We start from the raw sequence: 26,236 nt of genomic DNA, 5'->3' as shown, positions 1-26,236 counted from the left end.
ACCTGTATTTATAGCTTTTTCAAAGTTTACTTAGACTTGTAAATAACTGAACAGTCCTGGAGACTTCTTTGTACAAGCATGAGAATGAGTTTCTTTCTTAATAGCCTTTAAATATTTATCATGAAAATCAAAATTTAAAGCAAAATAAAGTACTTTAAGAAATAGCCAAGAGTCATTAGACAGACATGAAAAGATTACTTGGCGAAAACTTATTTATATAGTTTTTAAGAGTCCCACGTTTGTTCCTAACAGTCTGAAATCTCAGGCTGGGTGTTTGATCACTTAGAGGGAAGTGTTATGGCCTCACACACTCTTTGAGACTGTCACTTTACAGTCTCAAAGGACAGGTGACAGAGGAATTTTTATCACTGTGAGAAAACAGAACTTGGAAAGTGTGAGTAGTTTAGTACAGTTCACACAGCCATGAAATGTCAGGGGCAAAACTCAAGGCGGGTTGTCAGGCCCTTAGACAAACGTCATTAGTTTATGACAGTGCCTCCTGGGTCACCAAGCATATACATGTATGCAAAGCAAGAGGAAAGATAGTCTAGTCCAAAGCACACTACTTACAGAGTATGGTAAAGAGAGTACGAGTACATACATGTCACATACATAGTGACAGTAAAGAGAGCATATGTACATACATAGTGCATACATAGCGATGCAAGGATGCTACTCGAACTGGATATCAGACAACTCTGTGTTTGTATCAGACGTGTTGGGCCAGAGGCCCTGTCCTTTGTTGTAACGTATAACTAACTTCAATCGTGTGCCCCAAAGTTGACCTAAGAAATTCTACACAGCAGTAGGAAAGGAGAAAGGGCCATTGGTTAACGGTGGTTGTAATAGCAATTTGTCAGGTCTCCTGAATTTTCTTTTTTCTTTTTAGAGCTACTATCAATCAATTCCATTTCTTCAATAAGACTATGCTTTGTGTTTTATCGAGTACAGCTGACCCTTGAACAACACAGGTTTGAGCTGCTTGGGTCCACTTACACACAGATTTTTTTCAGTAGTAAATACTCCAGCACTGCACTATCTGCTGTTGGTTGAATCCGTGGATATGGAATAACTGCGGGTACGGAGGCTGACTATAAATTGTACTCGGATTTTCGACTAGGTAGGTGTTGGTGCCCCAAACCCCCATGTTGTTCAAGGATCAAATGTACTTTGAGCCCCTCAATGGGAAGTGGCTAAATAGTAAAATTAAAAATAATAAAAATCTCTCAAATGTACAAAAGAGGTAGTAAGAAACTTCAAATTTCCTTAGCCAAGTACAAGTGCTACAGTTTGTGTGGATGGATGGATGGAGGGAGGGAGGGAAGGATGGATGGGCAGATGGATGGATGGATGGGTGGATGGGTGGATGGGTGGATGAGTGGATAAATGTATGGATGGATGGATGGACAGATGGATGGATGGGTAGATGGATGGATGGGTGGATGGGTGGATGAGTGGATAAATGTATGGATGGATGGATGGACAGATGGATGGATGGGTAGATGGATGGATGGATGGATGGATGGATGGGTGGATGGGTGGATGAGTGGATAAATGTATAGATGGATGGATGGGCGGATGGGTGGATGGGTGGATGGGTGGATGGGTGGATAAATGTATAGATGGATGGATGGGCAGATGGATGGATGGATGGGTAGATGGATGGATGGATGGGCAGGCAGAACTTCTGTCAGGAGCATAATTGATCACTTCACAGAGGAGCTAGGCTGTGTGTTGCTAAAAGACAGTCCTGCTTCGCCAGTGGCTTTTTGCATTAGTGGAGTAACCCAGTTTCCTTGTTCCTGATGTTAAACCAGGAGATGAAGGTATTCTTTTATTGAAGCAAACATGCGGAAAATTGCTCTGGCTTCTTGGAGCATAGAACACGTCCCCTGAACAGAATTAGGTTCATGTGTAGGGCAAATTCAGACAGGGCACTTTACCGGGGTTACCACTGGTCTCTAGATGGTCAAAGCAAATAACATCATGTCCATCTAAGCTATTATGCCATCAGAGTGGTGCATTTTCTCATCTACAGTGTTATGTTCTAAACTGTCAGCAAACATTAATTCAGTCACTGGTGAAGCCCTACCACCCAGAGGTGAACTCTGCCTCAGATGGAGGTTTTCCACTTCAGTGCCGCGGTCTCCCAATTACTGGGTCGTTAATATCATTGCAGGCGATTAGTGACAGCCGACTGAGCACGAGGCTTCTGGGATGTGTGCCCTAACCCCTGTGAACTTTCCACTCTGACCCTTCGCTCTCTAGACATTTCCACCTCTCCACAAAGATATTTCAATGATGAAGACCATCAAAAACTCGGGAGCGGGCTAGAAATTGTGTGCTAGAAATAATTCATGCAAACACATGTTTTTTCATGGCTCAGAATGTTTTTATTAGATGTTATCACTATCTCTTGACCAGGAAGTCTCATTTTTTAAAAAAAATCAGAATGCTTAAGTAAAGCTAATATAGACAATAGGGAATTATGTTTTATCTTTAGAACTCTGACATCATCATTTTTTTTTTTTTTTAATGTGAGTTTGGTCATTATATTGAAGTGGTCATCTGGCCCCCTATTTTTAAAACATGATTCTTCTTTCTTAGTAGGTTTCAGCCCATATTAAGGTTGACTCACATGTATAAAGGTAAATTATGCTTTAACCATTGACTATCACATTCTCACAATTCATTCTGAATCATCGTGACAGTAAGATTAACTCCCTGAAAGCACGCTAGATGTAAAGCTTTTTTATGAAGTCTTGTTGAAAATTTTTTTTGCCTAATGAGAGATTCTACCTGCATAAATCATCATAACTTGTAGCAATAAAATTTTAGACTCAGACAGGGATGTTTTCCCGCAACAGAACTTATGAAAAATCAAGACATCAAGGTGTTGCAAGCAATATTGTGAGGAGAAAGAAAGTAAGCCACTCATAAATGATCTCGTGTGTTTAAGCATGCCTCTTGTAAAAAGAGGGGACAGGTGATTTATTACCAGGCCTGTATGATCTTTCTCAGGAAAGTGTCAGAGCACCCACTGAGCCTGGAAGGTATTTCTGTCACTGACATATCCCTGCTATGTGTGCACACACTTGCACACACACATTTACCGCCTGTTCTTTTCCACTCCGGTTGTATATAGTCAGTGGCTTTTCAGGGCTATCTCGTCAAAGATGACTATGGCTCTTAGCATCTTCAGTGATTGTCACTACCTTAATTTTTGTATACACTTCTTAACAGTGAAGAGGTTTAATGAGTAAGCTGTGATGGAATTTCTTTTGTTCTAGGGATGGTGTTTATTACCGTTCTCTCCATAGGGTGACCTCCCTCAATGTCCAAGTCTCGCATAACACGGGAGATAGGAGATATACTAACATATATTGGCACCTTTAGACTCAGGTCTTCGTAGTATCTTTGTATCTTCCCTCTTCCCAAAAGAGTGAAAGTGGCAAAGTAATATCATCCAATCTTTTAGTGAATACACAAACAAAAGCAGTTTACACAACTGTTTCAAGGTTGTTACATTTCTCAAAACTCTCATTTCTAAGCTGTCAGTAGAATATCCTATCATTGCTCATGGTGAACATTTAACATTGAGGAAATAAAATTATACCATTTTATTCAAGAACATCCATTTACACTGGATACTTGGTATCTTTACTCATATTTTAATATGGGAGGAGGGGCTAAATTGTGACTCTGGTTTTTAATTCATTTTTCCAAATCGTTCTGTCTAGTGGAGAAACTAATTAATTGTGCTGTAAAGAAGTCACTGGGGCTAAGCTAGTTGTTACCTCTTAATGCCTGATTTACTGCTTTCAGATTTCAAAACACAACCAGAATGATGCGGGTTTAGTTCAGGTGATTCATCCCATTGTTCTGGAACACTGTTTCCTTGGGTGAAAAACACCCACGTCCTGTAACTTCCTTTGTATTTTTCTTTCGTCAAATCGAGGCCATTTTAAGAAGAATCTATAAAACTTTTACTCTAAGATCAGGCATTCTGGGATAAAATACCATATGTGTTGAAATACTGCTGAACTTTTTTTGATATTACACCAAGCAAAATAGTGAGACCCTTGGAAAATCATGGTGGTATATTCTCATTTCTTTGACTTATAAATCCACAGAGAAAAGCATATAAAAAGGAAGAAGTTAGAAGAAGTGATTTTTTTCATCGTCCTTTCGGCACATTATACAGATGTTTTTGCTTCAGAAGTTTTTATTAATCAAAGAAAAGGGCATTTATTTTTGGCATTCAGGGGTTGTTGTCATTTCCATGGTTAGAATGTTTCTTCTAAGTTGGTATCTTAAAGGATAACCGTGATACCCAAGGCATTGAACTACACTGAGTTCTAGAAATGGAATTCCTGTCTCTTTAGTACATATTTTGAATGTGCATCATATATTTTGAATTTGAATTCGTGTCAGGGTGTGAAGTAGGGTAGATCTTAGCTTCCTGAGATGTATATTCACATTAAGTAGTTATATTTTTATCAGCCTTCTGGTTTTCAACTTACATATCTCAGTTAATTTTTTGTTTTTAGATACTCAAAAATTTGTTAGCCCTGCTAGAAGAAAACAGTAACCTAGTTTACGTGTCATATTTATTTTAATGTCATGGCTTCACTTTTCACGTTTCCCACTTGGTTCTGCTTCTTTTATTTCCTAAGTTTGCCAGGTAATAGGCTTCTAGTTCTTATGGTTCCTGGGTTGAGTTTCAGGAGACTGATGTGTTGAAAGGCTGCCCTAAGAAATCAGAATTAGCAGGGCCAGCATATGACGACATGATGGACAAGAATAGTGCCAAGAAGATGATAGAGGATTTCATAAACTGCTCTTTGTTTCGTAATCAAATAAGAGCAAATTTTGTCATGTGCAGTTTATATGAACACGAAGTTTTCATTCTTACTAGAAAATTGAACTCTCTCAATTTCCTGACCCTGTATGCTTATTCTGTGTCTCTTTGATGGACCTCTTTGATGAAGTTGATAAAAACGATTTGCTTTGGAGTGTCCATCAACCCCCCACCCCATCCCGGCCCCATCCCAGTAAGCCACATGTAGTATAGGGACTTCCCTGGCGGTCCAGTGGTTAAGACTCCGCACTTCCAGCGCAGGGGCTGTGGGTTTGATCCCTGCTCGGGGAACTAAGATCCCACATGCCGTGTCGCACGGCCAGATAAAGAAAGAAAGAAAGAAAGAAAGAAAATAGTATAAAATGTCCTCCATAGTATATTTTGATGTTTCATTCTTTCCATGATAACCTAAGAATATTCCTTCATAGGGATGCATTTACTCTGTAGAATTTTTTTCTGCTGCCCTCATTCCTAACCTCTTTGTGCATGGGACCCATATTTCGGCACACATCCAGCAGTTAATTCTCCATCTGAAGTGATAGACTGAAATAAAAACAGCCAAGATCCAGGGCAGCAGCTTACCCTTCCAGGGGTGCAGAGCAGTAACAACCGGATGAAGACGCATTAAAATGCGATAGGACTTCCTCTCCGTGGGCACAGCCCAGAAAACACAGCCAGAAATAGTCCTGCCCTTTTGGTCTGCTTTGCCCACTGGTTCTCCTTTTTTCTACTCAGATAACCAGCACACTGCAGATAAGTTCGTGTACAAATAAATGGGAACGCACGGATGTTGGTGGAGTAGTTTTCGGATGTGAAGAGAACTTTTAGGCATTGTGAACTCAGGGTACCTTTTTGCTGAGCAATGATCTCCACCCACTTAAAATCAGGCCCTGGGGGAACAATCTAGTGATTTCAGTACACTCACTACATGCAGTTAGATCCCTGAAGCAAAAGCTTTTAAAAGCAGGCTATAAAATGCCCATGTATCTTTATTAAACCTCTTTTCTAACTAGATATACTTTTCTAGTAATTTTTAATTTTATAAAGCCTATTTTTACCCTGGGCCAAGGAAAAAAAAAAAGGCCGGGCACTAGAAGCTTAGATATAACAATGTTATTTTTTCTATCTCTAAATGATTAAATGCAATTTCATCCATTTAGTACAGTAATACTGTGATTGTGGTGGCATTAGATGACGCTGCTAGAGAGATGCAAAGAAAAACTAAGTAGAATGAGGTTAACCGTTTGTTTTTACTTTCTCCAAGTTAAAAATTCCCAATACATTCAAATCAACAGTAAGAATCATTTCAAAACCCTCTCCTGAAATGGAAGTAGATTTTATTCCCAAGCATTAGCAATTTCTTGTTGTATTTCAAAGTCAGCCACTAAGGGTTTTAAAGCTTCTTGGTGACTGGCTATTGCAGCAGAAATCAGAATATTAACCTTGAGGCTTTATTGCAGAATTCGCTGCCAGTAAAGAGGCGCCGTGAGGACAGAAGGCTTTCAGCTGTGCCATTTCTCAAGGTGGTGAGGTGGGGAGGCAGCTCTAGAATTAGGCCCACGCTCTCTACTCTCCATGTTAAGCAGATCATGGGGAAGAGACATTAATTTTTACTAGGAGATCAAATATAAAGTAGGTTGAAGTTACTCTGAGTTTTTATAATTGAACTTGCTATGAAGTTGACCTTCTGAAGTTTCTGTTGGTGCTCACATCTTAAAACAGGGTTTTCCGAAATTGAGTTAATTTGTAGTGAGGTGGATGGACCTAGAGTCTGTCATACAGAGTGAAGTAAGTCAGAAAGAGAAAAACAAATACCGTATGCTAGCACATACATATGGAATCTAAAAAAAGAAAAAAATGGTTCTGAAGAATCTAGGGGCAGGACAGGAATAAAGACACAGACGTAGAGAATGGACTTGAGGACACGGGGAGGGGGAAGGGTAAGATGTGACAGGGTGAGAGAGTGGCATGGACATATATACACTACCAAATGTAAAATAGATAGCTAGTGGGAAGCAGCCGCATAGCACAGGGAGATCAGCTCGGTGCTTTGTGACCACCTAGAGGGGTGGGATAGGGAGGGTGGGAGGGAGACACAAGACGGAGGAGATATGGGGATGTATGTATATGTATAGCTGATTCACTTTGTTATACAGCAGAAACTCACACACCATTGTAAAGCAATTATACTCCAAGAAAGATGTTTAAAAAAAGCAAAAACAAAAACCAGGGTTTTCCCTGACTGCTTATTACATCATACCTAACTTGGGGCAAAAATCTTTCATGGCAGAGCATCTAACCGTATTTGGGGGGGGGGGGGTGGCGCTGCACCACTTGGCATGCAGGGATCTTAGTTCCCCAACCAGGGATCGAACCCCAGGCCCCAGCAGTGAGAGCGCCGAGTCCTAACCACTGGACCGCCAGGGAATTTCCTCTGAATTTTAAAGTTTAGCCCCCTTTTAAACAGCCGAGTATTGGGAATGCTGTTTTGATGTTAGGAATGAATTTTTCAAAATCTTCCAGTAGCCTTTGCAACTTCCAAGTTGACTTAAAGGGGAAAGGTGCAGAGTCCAGAATGTAGCAGAAGAACCCTCCTCACTCACAAAGTTCTGCCTCTTGGCCTGCCCTCCCCCTTCACCCCTCATCCTCCCCCATCCCAGCAGTGGCCTCAGCCTCCAAGAACTCAGCAAAGGCGGCATTTTCAGATTTCCTTCTGTGCACCTCCAGGGCTTGAGGGGTTTTTTCCTCCCCAAGGCATAAAAAAAGTTTCCACTGTTAAAGATGCAAAGCAGTTTCATCTCACACTACACAGTTTTCTTCCTACCATGTATAGTTTGTGGATGTTAAATTATAGATTGCAGTTTAATTTGAATACTTTTGGAGTTCTTTACATTTGGGGGTTCTTCAGACACCACTTTGAGTAAACCAAAGGGAGCTCTCCACAAGGGCATTGGTATTCAGAAAAGGCACTGACCGACGAATTAAAATCAAAAGAAAAAGTCACTCAAATTATGTGCACCTCTTGCGCTTCCAGACTGACAAAGTAGAAGTCATCTGTAGTTTCTGCCTCTGCATATGCAGTTCTGAATTATATTTACCAGGGACTGTTCTCTGCCATGCCTTGTCTGTCCTTTCTCGTATTCCTTTATTTTTTTTCTTTTAGACCTGAACCTTTTATCTTTTTACCTCAAGGTTAAAATAAATATTAAGTAAATCTATATTCCTCCCCACCCTACACACCTTTTTTCTCTCTGGGTACCACCCTTCAGATCTTATTTTTATCATTTGTTAACTTAGTGTTAAACTTTTAGCAAGAAAAACTTAGTCATTGAACTTTGCATTGGGGTGCATTTATGTGTACATGAATTAGAAAACATGGAGATGCCACTTGAATTAAGTAAACTAAACCTTTGAAACTGTCAGCCAGATAAAGACATCAGCTTTCCACTGTTTTTTTCTATATAAAAGCATATCCTACATTTTGAGAAAGATCAGATGAGAAAACTGTGAATAAGTGAAGATTATAGCACTGCTCTGAAATTGCCCAGAAAGAGTGCCTGCTTGTAGATATCTATACTGTTCTAAGCCTTTAGGAAGAAAGGATACTTTGAAATTTAGGTACATGTCTGGAAGAAACAAAAGGGAAAGAAGGTGGAGAAAATGGGGGGAAAAAAAAGACGATTTTTTTTTTAAGAGTCGCAGAAGCATGCAGAGTTTTTAGGTATTTGTTCTAATTTATCTGCCAAACATTTTCTCAACAATCTACAAGAGGATACTATCTACTTTTCACCCTAAAAAAAAAAAACTATGATGACAATTTTTGCCCAGTTTCCCAGGAGAAACTCAGTGTCAGCAATAGAAGAAGAGTGAGATATGATTGTGAGGCTGGACTTTAAGGAAACACTCAGATAAGCAAAGAGATATTTTTGCACACAAGAGGCAGCGATTATTATTAAGGAAAACAGAGAAAGTAAAAGTCGCTAACTCGAGAACACAAAGACAAGTCAATCCTGGCCTTGTTTTCCAGCCAAGATAATTACCCACAGCATACATATTTCCATGCATGCCCTGTCCAACTTGTCTGCTGCCCCACCATTTGGAAAACAAACAGCCCATTAAAAGAATGTCTTTGGATGTATTTTTTTCAGAAAACCTGTCCCTTTTTCAGTGCTTTTAAAAGTATAGAGTTAGTTGACAAAACTTTGATAATTAAAGTAGAGAAGGATTTACCTGGCAGAATTGTTTATGAAACATTTCCATTCCCTGCCCCTTGAACTGTGGAGGAATGAAAACGTCTAACTCCCCACCTCCTTTTCTCTTCTGGAACTTGACCTGTAATTCAAATCCTGTCCCTCAGCAAGGTACCTGGCAGCCTATCTTTTTACAGCTTTAGTTACAGCGCTCTTCAGAGAGAACTCACCGTCCTAAAGAGATAGAACAATGGGTTGAAACAGAGTAGGGCATAGGCTGTTGGATAAAAACAGACACTGAAAATGGTCAAATGTTCTGTCTTTCCTCCTCCTCCTTCTCGAGGTGGAAAGGGCATCATGCTGGTGGACCTAAGCCAAGTCCTCACCTTAGGTCCTGAGCCGTCCCAGGCCCCTCATAGAGCAGTGGGCACCTGTGAGACCCTCTGTGCATCCAGAGTTCTTCTGCACCAGGGAGCTTGGTTGAAGAGTTTGACCAAGGTCGATGTTGGTGGTAATAACACATCCGTTCTTTCGGGTCGAGTACAAAATGATGGAGGAAAACTCCAGAATTTGAAGACTTGCATTCTAGGACAACCTCTTAAGCTCAAGCAAAGCTGAGGAAAGAAAAGGGGCGTGGGAGTCTCCTCTCTAAGTGTTTATAGAACTTGGATGCTTGACAAACAGGGAGCATCAAGGTAATTGTTCTTGAGGCAGGAAATCTATAGTAGAGGAAGCAGGTGCTGTGTGATGATTACCACGTTTTGAAATTACCGTATTTACTATTCTGCTTTTAGGAGGTTGACTCCACAATAGTCAGGTTTTTGGAAGATGCTGTCCCTTTTATCTGTAGAATCAGACAAAATCCGTTAATTATAAAGGGAGGAGAAGGCACTTAAGTACATTGGAAACCAGAGGTCATACGTGCGGCAGTGTGGACGATATCCATCTTTCTTTATTTCTTTATTTTTTTCGTTTTGCCTTTCAGCATCCCATACTTTCAGAAAACTTGTGACTAAGAGTGAATTCTTATTTTCCAAATTGTTTTCAGACATTTCATGTTCATGTAAACTTGGCTTATTGATTTCCTGATTTTTTCTTTATTTTTTTGTTTTGTCCATTTTATTTTTAATCAGCTACATCAAATGGGTCTTTGGAGGGCCTGGATAACCAGGAGGGAGGGGTGTGCCAGACAAGAGCCATGAAGATCCTCATGAAAGTTGGACAAGGTAAAGACCGTCTGCTGCTTCACGGAGCCACTGATCTGGTTGAGCCCCCAGCTAGTATGGCGCCAGCGTTGCCCACACGCGCCTTCACTCACTCTGCAGTTTAGTTTCCAAAGTAAACTTTTCTCTGCACCTTGAGCCACTGACAGATTTCCTCAAGTTGTTGCAACCCACTTCTTTTACTGGAGATACTTCTAAAAGTTGAGGTCAGCCAGGTACAATGTCTATTGCCATGTCTGTATCCACAGATATATTTTTCCTTCTTAAAAGCAAAACACCTCTTTGGTTCACCATTAAAATATCCAGAATGCAAACTAAGTTTCTGCCATTTTGCCCATTTCTGCATCTTGACTACAGAAGACTTGTGTTCACTGAACCTTTTCACACAGAGATGACCTCTTGTGCAGAAAGAAATATTCTTCTAATTAGAAATTGGAATAGTAATCAGTCAACTCACTCAGTTAAATTAAAATGTCATCTGCAATGCTCTGCCTGCCAAATGCAAGAATCCCTATAGTTTCCACAGATGGCCTCACCATCTAAACCTCTGAAATAACTAGTAAAACCGTTTTGTTTTCAAAGGAAAATTATATTCTTGCATCTCACAGTACTTTGCATAAAGAATCTTATGTTCATTTCTATTTGTGCCTCTTGAGATATAGATCCAGCTCCTAAAGCTAGAGCCCATCAGATGTCTGTGCCGTAAGTAATCGCTTGTTTTTCATATAGATGCGAGTTCCGCTGGGTCAACCAGGCATAATGATCCAACAAGACGGCCAGAACTTGAAGCTGGTACAAATGGAAGAAGTTCAACAACAAGTCCTTTTGTCAAACCAAATCCAGGTATAGCAGCGTGACCCATGTGTGTCTAGGTCTGTGTGTCCCACACTGCTCGTATCACAGGGGGTAGGACAGCGTCCAAGTACTTCTGCATCAGGAGGATGAACTTGTAGTTCCCGCAGTCAGTAATCTTCGCTCTCGGTTAGTTGTTATCAATTACTCAGCCAGAATAAAATAATTAACTCCCACAAAAGTCTTACATTCAGAAGAGTAGAATTCATCAGATGTAAGTGCCAATTATTAGCACTGCTCTTTCAGATCAAAGCTGTTCTCATTGGCTGACACTTTATCGTGCTGTTTGCAAACCTAGCTTCAAGCCAGTGTTAATGTATATATAATTGTACCAGTGCTTCATCTAGTTATATCTAATCCACAGAGAGCCTGACGGATCCTCTTCTACATTTAAGATGGTAACATCTTAAAATATTGCATAATGCCACATTTTTCAGGTGGTTTCGTCAAAATTTTTTTTTCACATTTTCAGTGTAAAATAAAATATTAAACGGAGTCCTGGCAGAAGTTTAGAATACTGGATAAAATTGACTGCCGTTTAACTTCGTTTTTTTAGCAGTCTTTGAACAAACAGCTATGTGTTTGTTACCACGGGAATGAATTTTTTATATGGTGGTCGCTGAGCAGACGTCAGCAGTTCCGTATTAGGGATCCGCATGCCTGGTTGGTAGTCGTGCGAATTTAGCATCTGTAGCGATATTCCATCTCTTTCCAAGCTCCAAGGAGGGAAGTTGTTATTTCTAACTTTCAATGACAAGATGTGTCAAATTCTTATGACAAACTGATAAATGGATAATATAATGATGCCAGGCAGTTTTTTAGTGCTTAACATTTGGGTTGGCAGTCTGTTCCGTGTGAGAGTTTCTGCTGCCTTCCAAATATATTTTAAGTGTAAATCAAATAATACAAACGAGTTACGGGTTGAACGTTTTCCCAGGCCCCATCCCTCTTTGCAAGCTCTCCAGCCAGCCGTCGGCAGGGCCTGTCTTTAAAGGCAGGCGGTTTGGAGCTTCCCATGAAGCCACCGTAGCCAGAGAGGGCACGAGAACAGCGTGGCCTGGGCAGCAAGTGCTGGCCTGGAGAATCGGCCACTTGCCTTCTTCCTCCTGGAGGTGGCTGCAGGCTGGCTGACCTGGGTTGAGACGCGGGGCAAGATCAGGGGCTGGCCGTCACAGCCTGTCCCCGCAGCTGATGCGTGATGATGTACGGAAGGGAAGCCATGAGGCCTGGGAGCAGCTTCCGAGTCCCACCTGGAGTCCCACCTCCCCGATGGCTGGCTTCTGCCGTTTGCATTTAGCTATTTTTTTAAATTGAAGTATAACTGATTTACAATGCCGTGTTAGTTTCAGGTGTACGGCACAGTGATTCAGTTTTATATATATATATATATATATATATTCAGTTATGTATATGTATATTAGATATTCAGTTATATATATACACATATATTCTTTTTCCGATTCTTTTCCCTTATAAGTTATTGCAAAATGTTGAGTAGAGTTCCCGGTGCTCTACGGTAGGTCCTTGTTGGTTATCTCTTTTATAGATAGTAGTGTGTATCTGTTACTTCCCAACCTCCTAAATTTATCCCTGCATTTAGCTATTAAACGAGGCGCTTGGTTTGCCAGTCTAGCTGCCAGGGAAGTCTGTGGCCTGCCAGCGGCCGGCCAGCCCTGGGGAGAGTGGTGACTCTTCCGGCTGCTCTCTCCCACCCGCTGCAGGTTCCAGCACAGACGGCAACAGCGCCGGACATTCTGGGAACAACATCCTCGGTTCCGAAGTGGCCTTATTCGCAGGGATTGCGTCGGGATGCATCATCTTCATCGTCATCATCATCACGCTGGTGGTCCTGCTCCTCAAGTACCGCAGGCGGCACCGCAAGCACTCGCCGCAGCACGCGGCCACGCTGTCGCTCAGCACGCTGGCCACGCCCAAGCGCGGCGGCAACAACAACGGCTCGGAGCCCAGCGACATCATCATCCCGCTGAGGACTGCGGACAGTGTCTTCTGCCCTCACTACGAGAAGGTCAGCGGGGACTACGGGCACCCCGTGTACATAGTCCAGGAGATGCCGCCGCAGAGCCCGGCGAACATTTACTACAAGGTCTGAGCCTCGGCGGTGCCTTCGCTTTCCCGGAGGAAACTTACTGTCCCGCTGCCGCCCGCGGAGGGTCCGAGGCCCCCTGTGCCTGCGACGGACTGACGCACAGCGGGGAGAGGGGACACTCCTTCTCGGGAGAGCCCTGTGGAGTCGGACAGCTGACTAGTCTGTAGCGTTTCGGCCGCGGTGACGCAGGATGCGCCCCGGCAGCTGGAAGACTCGCGCAGAAGATGCGCGTGGGGACCGCGCGCGCCCCGCCCCTCTCCTCTTTCGGGTACCACGGGCGTTCGGGCCTCCGCAGGAGCCGAGGGGAGACAGAGCGGTCGGTGGGCGGGAGCGAGAGCTGGGAGCATCCCGGGCAGGTGTCCCAGGTGCCCCAGGCCGCTGGGCCTGGAAAGGCCGTCCTCTGCCTCGGGCGTGGCCCTTCCCCCGCCCCCCCCCACCCCGAGCTGCACCCCGGACTTGTCTTGTCGCACAGACTCTGGCTGCGTGAGGCTTTCGGAGAGCGCTAGCTTTTAGTCCTCACTGTTGCACACAGTCCTGTCATCCAGGGCTCTGCAGGCCTTCACATGAGATTTCTTCTCACGCCACACCCCGTATCACTGATGAGACATGAACGTTTGGCGTCTCCTGCTTCATCTGTTTGCAACAGCTACCGCCGAGTGGGCGATACAAGGATAGAAATTGCGTTTGCTAATAAGGAGCCTTCCAGCCAGATACCAGGCTGTCAGCCCGGGAAGAGGAGGAGTTCACGGAAGGGAGGGCCCGGGGGAAAGTCCGTCTGCAAAGGCAGTTCAGCGCTGCCACCCCTGAAACAGAGTTGGGAGGGAAAACTCCAATTAGATAGCACAGCACTTTGGTTTTGCTAAGATTTTAAGAGGCAAGTAGGAGACACAACGACACACACAGTAGATTAGGGTGCATTTGGAGGAATTCACTCTTATCAAAGAGCAATGCACAGGAAAAAAAAAGAAAAAAATAGTCCCTCTATGCTGGGTGGAACAAAGGGGCATTGTTGGTAGAGGGCCAGGCTTGGAGGGATGGATGGACACCGGCAGGACTGTCGTGGTACTGGCAATAGGATGTACAGCGGTGAAGCTGTAGGAAAGTCGTCGGTCTGCTTTGGGTGATGTTTAAGGCAGACTCAGCTGCTATACTTATCACATTTTATTCAACACAGGGAGAGCATTTAGGAGATTAACAGAGAGCCAAATCTGACCTAGAAGTTTAAAAGCCAAAGGTCACACAGGCTGTAATTCCATCATCATTGACGTTATTAAGGCATTCTCATAGATAAAAGGTAGGTCAGACTCCCCGGTCCCCCCAGCGCCCCTTCCCCGCCGCTCCCCTCCCCATTGCGCCTTATGACACTTTGGTTTATGGCGGTGCTGTCCCGGCCGCGAGGGCCGAGGGGTAGGTACTGAGCGAGACCACAGCTCTGGGCCCTGTATCAAGGTGAGGCACACATGGCAAACCTCTTAGAGTCCTGAGGACCGAAATAAATTATCATGTCGAGGGGGAGAAGGAAGGTAGGATGTATTTATAATAGGTATATAGAACACAAGGGATATAAAGTGAAAGATTTTTACTAATATATATTTTAAGATTGCACACAATCCACACCAGAAGATGGGAAATTCATCTGTGGCGATTAAGTGGTCCAATGCTCCGTGCTTTTAAAAAAAAAAAAAAAAAAAAAAAAATTGGACAGCTACTTCTGGGAAAAACAACATCACTCCAAAAATAACAATAATGGGAGCAAACACAAAAATAACCCAGTCCTCTGAAGGCATCTTGCGTCACCGTAGATTAGGAAATGCAAGCCCCAAATACCAGGAAATCGGTGTTACTGCATCGTTTTCAACAATGACAAGATGTGCCGGCATTTATTTTCTGTGCTGTGTTTTCCCTTGCCCTATGGGCTGAAGTGTTCGCTAGAATCCACCGGGTCACATCGAGGGGGTTTCAGCTGAAAGTTCAGCCTGACCCCCTTCCTTCCTCTCTCCCCCTCCCCTCTCCCCCTCCCTTCTGGGAAAAGAAGTGAGTAAACAGGAAACCTACTTTTTATGTGCTATGCAAAATAGACATCTTTAACATAGTCCTGTTACTATGGTAACACTTTGCTTTCTGAATTGGGAGAAAAGAAAAATGTAGCAACAGCATTTTAAGGTTCTCAAACCTCCAGTGAATACCTGCAAAAATGAGTTGTCACAGAAATTCTTCTCTATTTCCTGAACCTGAAAATGATGTTGGTCCAAAGTGCGTGTGTGTATGCGTGAGTGGGTGTGTGGTATACATGTGTATATATATGTATAATATATATCTACAATATATATTATATATATCTATATCATATTTCTGTGGAAGGTTGCCATGGTGATCAGCCACAGTACATATGTAATTCTTTCCATCACCCTAACCTCTCCTGTACGTGCATTCATACAAGATTTTCTTGTAAGCCATCAAAAATTACCTTTAGGATGGGGGAGAGGGGCAAGAAGGGGAAATATGGGAAATAGCCTGATTTTAATGAAATCAAAGGTGTGTATCATCGGTTGGCTACATTTTGGGTATATGCTAAACTGTGAAAAATCAGATGAATTGTTGAAGAGTTACCTGCAAGCAATTGACCAGTGTTCTGTGCGTCTGTTTTGTGTGTGGTGCAGAATATGACAATCTACCAACTGTCCCTTTATTTGAAGTTGGTTCAGCTTTGGAAAGTTACTGTAAATGCCTTCCTTGTATTCTCATCCCTAGTCATCTGACTTTGGAATTTGCACCATAATGTTTAAGTGAAGATGCTGTAAATAGGTTCAGATTTTACTGTATATGGATTTGGGGTGTTACAGTAGCCTTATTCACCTTTTTAATAAAAATACACATGAAAACAAGACAGAAATGGCTTTTCTTACCCAGATTGTGTACATAGAGCAATGTTGGTTTTTTATAAAGTCTAAGCAAGATGTTTTGTATAAAATCTGAATTTTGCAATGTATTTAGCTACAGCTTGTTAAACGGCAGTGTCATTCCCCTTTGCACTGTAATGAGGAAAAAAAATGGTATAAAAGGTTGCCAAATTGCTGCATATTTGTGCCGTAATTATGTACCATGAATATTTATTTAAAATTTCGTTGTCCAATTTGTAAGTAACACAGTATTATGCTTGAGTTATAAATATTTTTTCTTTTCTTTGTTTTATTTTGATAGCCTGTCATAGGTTTTTGATCTGCTTTAGTTCCACATTGCAGTTGGCCCCCCTGAAAATGAAATCCGTGAAGTCACATTCCAAATCTGTTTCAAACTGAATTTGTTCTTAAAAAAATAAAATACTTTTTTCCTATGGAAAAAGCGCCTTCAAAGTATTTTCCTTTCCTTCTTGTTTTCTTTTCCTTTTTCTTTCTTTTTTGTTTGTTATTTTAATTTGCCTTCTCTGTTTCTCTGTGATTACAGTTATCGAGACCTTTCTGCCCACGGGCATGTGTGTGCCCATTTTTCAAATCAGGCCGTGCACACACGTGAAGGTTAATCTTGCAACGTTGCAGCATGAGCCCACTGGTTTCCCCATAAATCTTTTGAACTCACGTTTTAGCGTAAAGTTTTATAAAATCCTCTTCATCCTGAGCATTTTGACCTGCACTGAGTGAAAGTAGCCAGGAGAAGAAGAGGGACTTTTATCCCAACGCTTAGTTCCAAGATGATCTAGTTTCCATTCAAGCAAAGCAGTTTGCTATCAACTGCTTTACTTTTCTTCACAAAATAATCCCAGGAGGAAGGAAAAAGTCAAACGTTCTTTGTAAAAGTGTAACATGGGTGAAAGCGTGTGTTGTGATGCTGGATTGAGGCAAGCCAGGGGCCAGTGGTGAATTTAACCACCCTTTCCATTGTTGCCTTCCTGGGGATGGTGACCAGGTGCCCTGAGTGTTTTCCCCGCTCTCGTGGTCTTCGAGGTCTTAAGATTGATCATCAGACACCCACCCTCATCTTCCTTTGAGATCTGAGGGCAGAGCTGTGGTCAAGGCAGAAGCAGCTACTAGTCACCATGAAGTGCTCAGATCTCTAGCTGCATTAACTCTGGTTAATCCTTACCTTAAGGCGTGAAGTATTTTAGGTTGGGAGGATGAGAAAGGGCCCCTGAAGTAAGGAGCCAGAGATTGTTCCAGCCCAGACTGATTTGCCCAAGATCACAGCCCCAGTAAATGAAGAATCTGTGTGTTTCAAAAGCCCCTCAGGAGAGTCTCATGAAAGGCTGCATCTCTGCAGCACTGGCCCAGCAGGCTTGTACTAAAGGAATGTTCGTTGAATAAATGCTCTCCTTCCAAAAAACAAAAACAAAATTCTCCAGAGGCCCACAGTTTCAGGTGATGCTTGAATAGTAGTTTCATTTTCTCCGTCACGTTATTTCACTGCCCCTAACTGCCCGTCCACTGCAAATCCAAGTTTCGGGGTATAGTTTACAGCCACGTCACTAAGCCGGGTTCTGGACCCCCACCTACCAGGATCACAAATGATTACTCTGAGTAAAAGAAAACAATGATGAAATATTGCATTTACAGCTTTGACTTTGTGACCCCTGTAACGATTTAAGTGATCAAATACACAGTGTCATCTTTTCCACCTTGTTTTTGAAACCACACTTTCCAAACTGAATAAGCCAACCTCAACTGAGAAAAATAAAACGTGCCCGGTGTTATTCTTTTCAACCAGCGAGAAGGAATCTCACGTACAGAACTTCTCGCAGAGGTTGTAAAAGCAGCTGCTCCTTGTTCTGTTTGAAAAGTGACCCTGCTGTTGGAACATCCCTGCCCTGCGTTGCTAAGTGTTGACCGGCCAGCTGGTGACTCTTCGGAACATCTCTCACTGTTGTCCATTTCCTTTTTGGTAAAAACAGTTGCCCATTCAAACACTGTGATAAAGGTTCACAATGGAAATGAGAAAAAAAATCAATAAAATACCAGTCTCAGGACTCTGCAGCTTGCTGTCAGTCTCTGGACCCAACCCAGAGAAGAATCAGCGAAAGAAGAAAAAAAATAAAACCCAGAGGACTAAAACTGACTTCCTAATATATGCGGAAAAGGATAATTACCCCACTTTTTGGTTGGGTAGCAAACAGGTCTTCAGGTGCCCCAAAAGGAGACATAATTGCTTCTGTAGTACAGAGGACCTGGATTTTCTTTTGTTTTTGTTTTCAATGAATTTGGGATTATGTTTGTGATATTTACACCATAGACGTCCTCGAAGGCAAATTTTCTGTGTTGTAATAGAAGAGAGTATTTCCTACCCCTCATTTTTCCAAGTAGAGAATGATTTATCAAAGATTGGAGGGATATTAAAATATTGTATTTTTGTAGTAAAGTATAGCATACCAGGGAGACGAATCAATTTTTTAGTGATTAAACTGTGCCCCCAAAGCTGAAGATATATTCATCTCAAGATTTTTATACTGTGGTAAATGGGCTGACTAATGGAACCTCTTAGAAACAATTCTTCATATGAAGTTAATTATATATATTTTTTTTAATATCTTTATTGGAATATAATTGCCCTACGATGTTGTGTTAGTTCCTGCTGTACAGCAAAGTGAATCAGCTATATGTATACATATATCCCCATATCCCCTCCCTCTTGAGCCTCCCTCCCACCCTCCCTATTCCACCCCTCTAGGTGGTCACAAAGCATCGAGCTGCTTTGGTAGTGTATATATGTCAATGCTACTCTCTCACTTCGTCCCAGCTTCCCCTTAATTATATTTTAAGAAACAACCAACCTCCTCATAAAAAATCTCCAGAGACATAAGTACACAGCGTGAGAAATAATGATACCCACACGGTTTATGGACAATCATAAATTGTTGATAAATGTGTCCAATGAATGAAAGTGAGACCTGGCTTCCTGCTCTCTTCCTGCTACTGTTGTCTCCATGGCCTTTTAGCAAATTGCTTTGTGTTCTGCGCCCCAGATCCTCACCTATAAAGTGAGAGGGTGGGCCTCTAACACACTGAAGGTTACTTTCAACTTTTTATAGGAATTGAAGCAAAGCCATCAGTCTTTTCAGCTGTTCAAAAGCATCTCGATGCAAGCTTCTATTTGTCCTGGCATCCCACGGGCAAAGCTCTGAAGACTGCTCACAGCCAAACCCCACCCCGCTTTGGGCTGCATTTGACCGTTCACCCCTCCCCATCAAGAGCCCGCATCCGGACTCTGAACTCTGCTGTTCTCCACCCCTTCCTTGCATTAAATCTCAGAAAGATCCAATAACTAACAATCTACACATACTGATTGAACTGGGAGCCCTGCTCTTGTGTTTTCAGCCTTTTATCCATAATTTTTAAGTACAGGCACACCTCAGAGATATTTCAGGTTTGGGTCCAAACCAAAACAAAGCAAATACCGCAATAAAGCGAGTCACATGAATTGTTTGATTTTCCAGTGCATATAAACGTTATATTTACACTATACTTTAGTCTAGTAAGTGTGCAATAGCATTGTCTTAAAAAATGTATAGACCTTAATTTAAAAATTGCTTTATTGCTAAAAAAAAAGGCCAACACAATTATAATGGTAACATCAGAGATCACTGACCACAAATCACCATAACAAATATAACAATAATGAAAAAGTTTGAAATATCGTAAGAATTACCAAAATGTAACATAGAGACATGAAGTGAGCAATGCTGTTAGAAAAATGGCTCCGATAGACTTGCTTGACTCAGGGTTGCCCCAAACCTTCAGTTTGTAAAAAAGGCAATCAAGCCAAGCTCAGTAAAACGAGGCATGCCTGTAACTCTTTTGTCTTTATTTAAAAACATCGTCAGGTCACTGCGAGCAGGCCCCCAGCTTCTATTTAAACATTTCTCCAGGGTCCACCAGGGGCCAGGCAATGTGTTAGCTGTTGGCAATGTTCTCTTCCACCAGTTAACTGAGCCCAAGTTCACTTTGTCTTCCCTGCACTTGAGATTCATTTGTTTAGTAGTCATTCTTTCCACACTGGTATCTGGAACACATCCTTATTATTTATACCTCCTTTATTATTTACACCTCTGATTCTGTAGTCTGTGGCAAAGAAATGCATGACTAAAAAACATCCTTTGGTTGATAATGGAACTATTATTTCCTAAGTGCCATTCATGCTTAATAAAGAGATTAGAGTTTTTGTGTGTGTTTTGTTTTTAAAGCCATCGTGGTTCTATCTTAAAAAGTTCAAGAGCAGTAGAGGAGATACACGTCATCAAAGAAAACTGCTTAAAATCGACTGAAACCTTAAGCCAAACACAAGATACCTCTGAGGTATATCATTTTTGTATAATAGTTTCATTAATGCAACATGAAAGGAAAACAAAAAAAATAGTGGAGATGAATGTCTAGCTCCAGGATCTCTCAAGTGGGAAAAACAGCAACGCTACAGGAAAAGCTCCCCACTTGCTACATCCTTCACTCGAGTCTGTAAGTTATTTGGTCCTTTAGTTCTTTATCATCTGGGAAATCTGCATATTAACTCAGGATGCTGAGAAAGGTGTAAGAGGTTTCTATAAACATAACCCCAAATGTCTTTGTTTTACATGTGCAATTTACTGTATTTGGATTCCTTTGCATCCTTTTGATGAAGTGTCATTTGCCTGAGAGAAAGCATACACCCCACGGAACTGGGGACTCCTGTCTGGAACTTCTGGCTCCTTGTATGACCCCCAGGCAAACGGCATAGCTGCTCCTCCCCTGAGGCCAATCATCTGAACTTGGATTCTTTGGGACACTCATGGAGACTTCCTAAGGTTAAACTCAGTTACATGCATCTAATTTTGAAGTGTAGCTTATAAAACACAAGAAATCAAAAAGTATTATCTCTGTAGCTCATCCGCAGTGAACACTTAAGACACAAAGGCAGAAGCACCACTGGCTTCAGCCATTCTCAGCGAGAGCCTTTTCATCAGACTGGTCCAAGACACTAACAAGAGGCCCACCCAGGCAGACCCTACACAAGTCTAGAAGCTTCTGTCCAGTGAACACCCACACACACTTAATTTGTTCCCTTACCCATCATGCATCTATTTAGCACTTAATATATGCCAGGCAGCGTCCTAAGCCTTGGAGAGGGCTACACGAAAGACAGGATTCCTCCTATTGGGGACCTCACGGTCCACTCGGCAATTCAAAACTTTCATGAATAAAAATGAAGCATCTCAAACATGTGTAAAGAAGAGAAGTAATAATGATAATAACCACTCTATGTGTTATTCCTGGGCCATCTTTTTTAAAAAGTATTTGTCCATTAGTAACCTATGTCTTTGTTACTGTGGTTTGCATTTCTTTCCTTTTAAATCTTTCATTACATATATGCCAAATGGCTGGTTCGGATGCTAAATTTAGTATAACGGTTCTTCAAAACATCTTTGGAGTTTGTTTAAGTGCCTGCCTCTGGCCTTAAAGGGCAAGTCAAAACGTTTCCAATTGGTTTCCAGCCCACATTACAATGTGTATGTGTATCTGAAAGACTGTTTCTTGGCTATAATTGGTAGTTTTCTTGTAGCTAGGTCTGAGGAAAGAATTGCAGCGAGCTTTATGTCTGCTAACAGTAGTGAGCGCTGAGCTCAAAAACAGCAGGAAAAAAAATGAAGTCTGAGCATCTGGGATGTTTGCCAGACTGACCTCCAAGTTGCGTGCTGTAGAAGAATTCCAGCCAAGCAGACACAGGGCCCTTCCTGCTGAGACCTGGGTCTCTGCCGTTTAACTTCTCTCCTTGTAAAGGAGAGAGGAAAAGATAAGGGGTGCCTACCAACTCCCTTAACTACCTTAGATATAAATAATGACTGTGTTAATCTCACTGTAATTGACACACACGGATTCTGCCATACTGTTGTCTGAGTGTCAGAAAAAGACAAGAACACGCCAGTGTGTTCTTTCCAGGAGCACGTGTGTCAGGTTCATTAAAAGGGTCTCCAGCACGTGGTAGAAGCGCCACTCACCACCCTAAGAGGAAGCTACGATTCACTTTGTCAGATGATGGAAAATACCCCTTGATGGTTCCTTCTCTCCGGCCACCTCAGCTCTGCGCCCTGGGGACAGGGTTTGGCTGCAGCGAAATGAATGTGGGAAATATCAGGGTTTGCATGGAACGCAACGGGCAGGACTCATAAAGCTCTGTGTGCGGCATCATCAAGGATGCAGAGAGAGGCAGCTGTCAACTCTGATGGCGGCATCCCTGCCTCCCCGAGAATGACCTGGAGGGACATACCTTCTCCGTGAGTCACCACCACCCCAAGGACGCAGGAGAGAATGGATTACAGTCCTATGGCTTTTCATTCCCCGTGCATTTGTTTTTAAGAGTCTCCTTTACCTTAACTTGAAGATCAGATTCCAGAAAAGTGTTTGAAATAGGGCAACTGAATTTTTCAAACAGCAGCTCCAGCCAAGCAGGTACCATGTTTATGACAGCGATGAAGTAGTTTGAAGGGTCTGGTTTCGCTTAACAAGGTTGCCCAGCTTTTTATAGGCCTGAACAGAAATCCTTTTAGAGAACTCCTTCCACTAGACTGTTGTCACCACTGTTTCCTGTGATGTGTCTTGATTTCAGATTTTGATGCCTGATTTCTGATGTTTTAATACGGCAACCTCTGAAATCCATCTACCTCAGAAAGACAGGAGATTCGTGAAGCTCTCTGTTCTTAGGTGCTAAGCTTTTTACCATTTCATTTCATTTTCCTTAGCTTTTTACTTTGAAAATGTTCAGATATCCAGAAAAGTTGAAAGAGCAGAATTTTAAGTCATAGGTTATATGCAGATATTTGCCTGTGTAGAGGGCCAGTGCCCCTAACCCCTGTGTTGTTCAAGGGTCAACTGTACTAATTTGGGGAGTTTAAATGCTTAGAAGTATTTAAGTAATAATGTTTAAATGCTTGAAAACTTGTCTAAGCGGTTAAACCTGAAAGTTTTCATTTCTTAGTTGTTAAAACAATTTGTACATATTTAGAAAAGTGTTAATCGCTTACTATCTGAAGAACTATTCATTTGATAAATTTAAAAAAAGAATTAGTACTGTGCTTGCATCTGGGAAAAATTATGTTTCCTTTCCCATCCCTTCCTCCATTCCTTAAAGCAACCGTCATAACCAGAATATTGTCTACCTGTTTCGAAAGATATTGTATGTACATACTTGTATCTATCTATCTATCTATCTATCTATATATTTTAAATGATGTCTCTAGAGATCACACTATTCACATTGCTCATGCTTTTTTGGTAAATAATACATCTAGGAGATCTTTCCTCATTGGTACATTCAGATTCACTTTTTTTAAACCACCACAGTTCATTTAAATCATCACCCACTAGCAAAACTGGTTTTTAAGCTCCTACACACAATACATCATGCGTATCTCATGGTTAACGGCAGAGACAGCGGGGCTCATCAGGTAATTCCATACTCCTCTGTTTTCCTCAGGTTCACTTGCAATTAGGTTGAGGGCAATGGGCCACGATGGGGATGTCGTGTGAAGGACAAAAGAGCAGGTGTGGGGTCCCAGGCTCCCTGCCCCCCTGCTGCTTCGATGAGGATGTCACAAGTTCTGGAAGGCGGTGAAGGCTCGGCTGCCTGGGTCCTGAGTGATTGCATGGAGCAGAGCCGCCTGCTGGTCTGCCTTACTTTCTGTGCTCTGCGTGCGGCGGCTCCAATTTACGCGGTAAGCCAGAAGATCTGGGGCGTTGTCTGCTACCACAGCATGTGCTGACCTACCCTAACTTACTTATACATGCTCACCATTGTGAGGTATTTTTCCAAGGATATCCTTAAGGTAAATTCCTAGTGGTGAAATTGCTGTCCAAAAGGAAATGCACATTTGAAATTTTGATAAATACTGCCAAGTTGCCTTCCAATTTCCTTCTTCTTTTCCTTCTTTTTTTTTTTTTTTCTGGTTTAAATATATAATTTCTGCTCCGCTCCATTGCCTCCTTTCTCCAGTTTGTTTACATTTTTCCTCTGTGATGTACTTTAAAACCTACAAGAGGGGCTTCCCTGGTGGCGCGGTGGTTGGGAGTCCACCAGCCAATTCAGGGGACACGGGTTCGATCCCTGCTCCGGGAGGATCCCATGTGCTGCGTAGCAACTAAGCCCGTGCGCCACAACTACTGAGCCTGCGCTCTAGAGCCCGTGAGCCACAACTACTGAGCCCTTGTGCCACAACTACTGAAGCCCACGCACCTAGAGCCCGTGCTCTGCAACGGAAGAGGCCACCACAATGAGAGGCCCGCACGCAGCAACGATGACCCAACACAGCCAAAAATAAATAAATTTTAAAAATAAATAAATTAATTAATTAAACCTACAAGAGGCAGATGGGATGAAATTGATTAATACCACCAGGAGCTTTTTGTTTGCATGTATGGCTGTATTCAAAGTACCATCTCTTTAGGCAGCAATTGTTAAGACACTAAATATTGCTTTGGTGCCAAGCTCTGGGAATTAGAAATGTCGCATACATAAATATACATATTTAATATATATATATTTACAACTAACACAGGACCCAGTATTTGCTAGTGTGTCCAGAACCTGTGGTCTCAAGCTGAGATCATGATGTAGAGAGACATATTTTGCTTCTAGTAAGAAGATGCTTAGATATAAGTTGCTTAGTCACAGTTATCACGTTATCTTGGTAATGCAAACTGTACTAAGTATCCAGGATCGGATAGAAATTTCATCTAGTGAGGTTTAGGTAGTAATTCTCTCATGAATTTGATATACTTTTTACTTCTGTTTCTGTTTTTACTGTACACATGCGGACTGGGATCCAGAACCAGTGAAGATTCTGGATGTGTTAATAGTTAAAAATCTCAAGACATGGGCTTTAGTTAGTTCGCCCCATATTTACTGAGTATCTCCCTCAAATGATCCTTGTTTGCCTAAAATTGTGCTGCAGGCTTTGAAGAAGATATAGAAAGCACCTAAGATTAAGAAAGCACCTTAATTTAGTACAGGAACATATTTTTAGGAAAATAAATTTTGTTTATTAAAAAAATTTAGAACAGTAAAGAATTGTTCTAAGAATTATGACTCTCCACTAAAGTAGTTCTGTAAACTTTGATGCCCCATTTTAAAATAGAGCTTCCTGTACCTGAAACCAGAGGTTCAGGTTCAATAAGGGCTTGAATGTGACCCTGAAATCCTTTTTTTCCCAACAAGCATGAAAGATCTCTGACACACACATGTCTGATGTGTTTCTTCTCGCATGGGGGTATCAATATTTCCTTTTTAAACAAGGCTCAATCTCTTCCATTAAAGGACATTAACTCTCTAACATAATTCCAGTTATCAGATAAGAAGGAGGAACAGGGATGAGGAGATGTGGGTGTGTACATACATTTTTTCCTTGGACAATAATTTAGAACACCTTAGAGCTAGAACTTAGATCTCAAACTCCCTAGACCACACTGCTTGTGTGGTTGTCCACTTGGTCTTTTTTTTTTTTTTAAAGATTTATTGATTGATTGATTGATTGATTGAAAGCTATGTTGGGTCTTCGTTTCTGTGCTAGGGCTTTCTCTAGTTGCAGCAAGCGGGGGCCACTCTTCATCGCGGTGTGCAGGCCTCTCACTATCGTGGCTTCTCTTGTTGCGGAGCACAGGCTCCAGACACGCAGGCTCAGTAGTTGTGGCTCACAGGCCTAGTTGCTCCGTGGCATGTGGGATCTTCCCAGACCAGGGCTCGAACCCGTGTCCCCTGCATTAGCAGGCAGATTCTCAACCACTGTGCCACCAGGGAAGCCCCTCCACTTGGTCTTGAGTAAGGCTTGTCCTAAGACTCAAAAGTCTCCATTTATGGGCAGACACCTCCTCTCCAGGCCTCTTCATTGCCCACCTGGACCTCACCTGTCTGCACGTATTACCGATGGTTCAGAAACAGAGATGAAGCCAATAGATCAGAGACTTTACACAGAGGGGCCGGCAAGAGGATCAACCCTTAGAAAGACAGCGAAGTTGGTTCTGAAGGAGTTTAATGCCCCTCTGCTTCATCTTCCCCC

General features: G+C 42.2%; 1 protein-coding gene across 1 annotated transcript in view; it reads left to right on the top strand.

The window, feature by feature from the left end:
• The window catches only part of EFNB2 (ephrin B2), a 47,597-nt gene extending 31,022 nt beyond the window's left edge, over positions 1–16,575 (top strand). Inside the window, exons 3-5 of the mRNA XM_059902825.1 lie at positions 10,185–10,277; positions 11,004–11,117; positions 12,848–16,575. Coding sequence (XP_059758808.1) covers positions 10,185–10,277; positions 11,004–11,117; positions 12,848–13,236 — 596 coding nt within the window. The 3' untranslated portion in view covers positions 13,237–16,575. The remainder of the gene's footprint in view (positions 1–10,184; positions 10,278–11,003; positions 11,118–12,847) is intronic.
• The last annotated feature ends 9,661 nt before the right edge of the window (positions 16,576–26,236 follow it).

The sequence above is a fragment of the Balaenoptera ricei genome, chromosome 18 (genome assembly GCF_028023285.1).
Source record: "Balaenoptera ricei isolate mBalRic1 chromosome 18, mBalRic1.hap2, whole genome shotgun sequence".
In the NCBI taxonomy this organism is placed as follows: Eukaryota; Metazoa; Chordata; class Mammalia; order Artiodactyla; family Balaenopteridae; genus Balaenoptera; species Balaenoptera ricei.
Note: the sequence above shows the minus strand (reverse complement) of the source record. Positions and strands in the feature narration are given on the sequence as shown.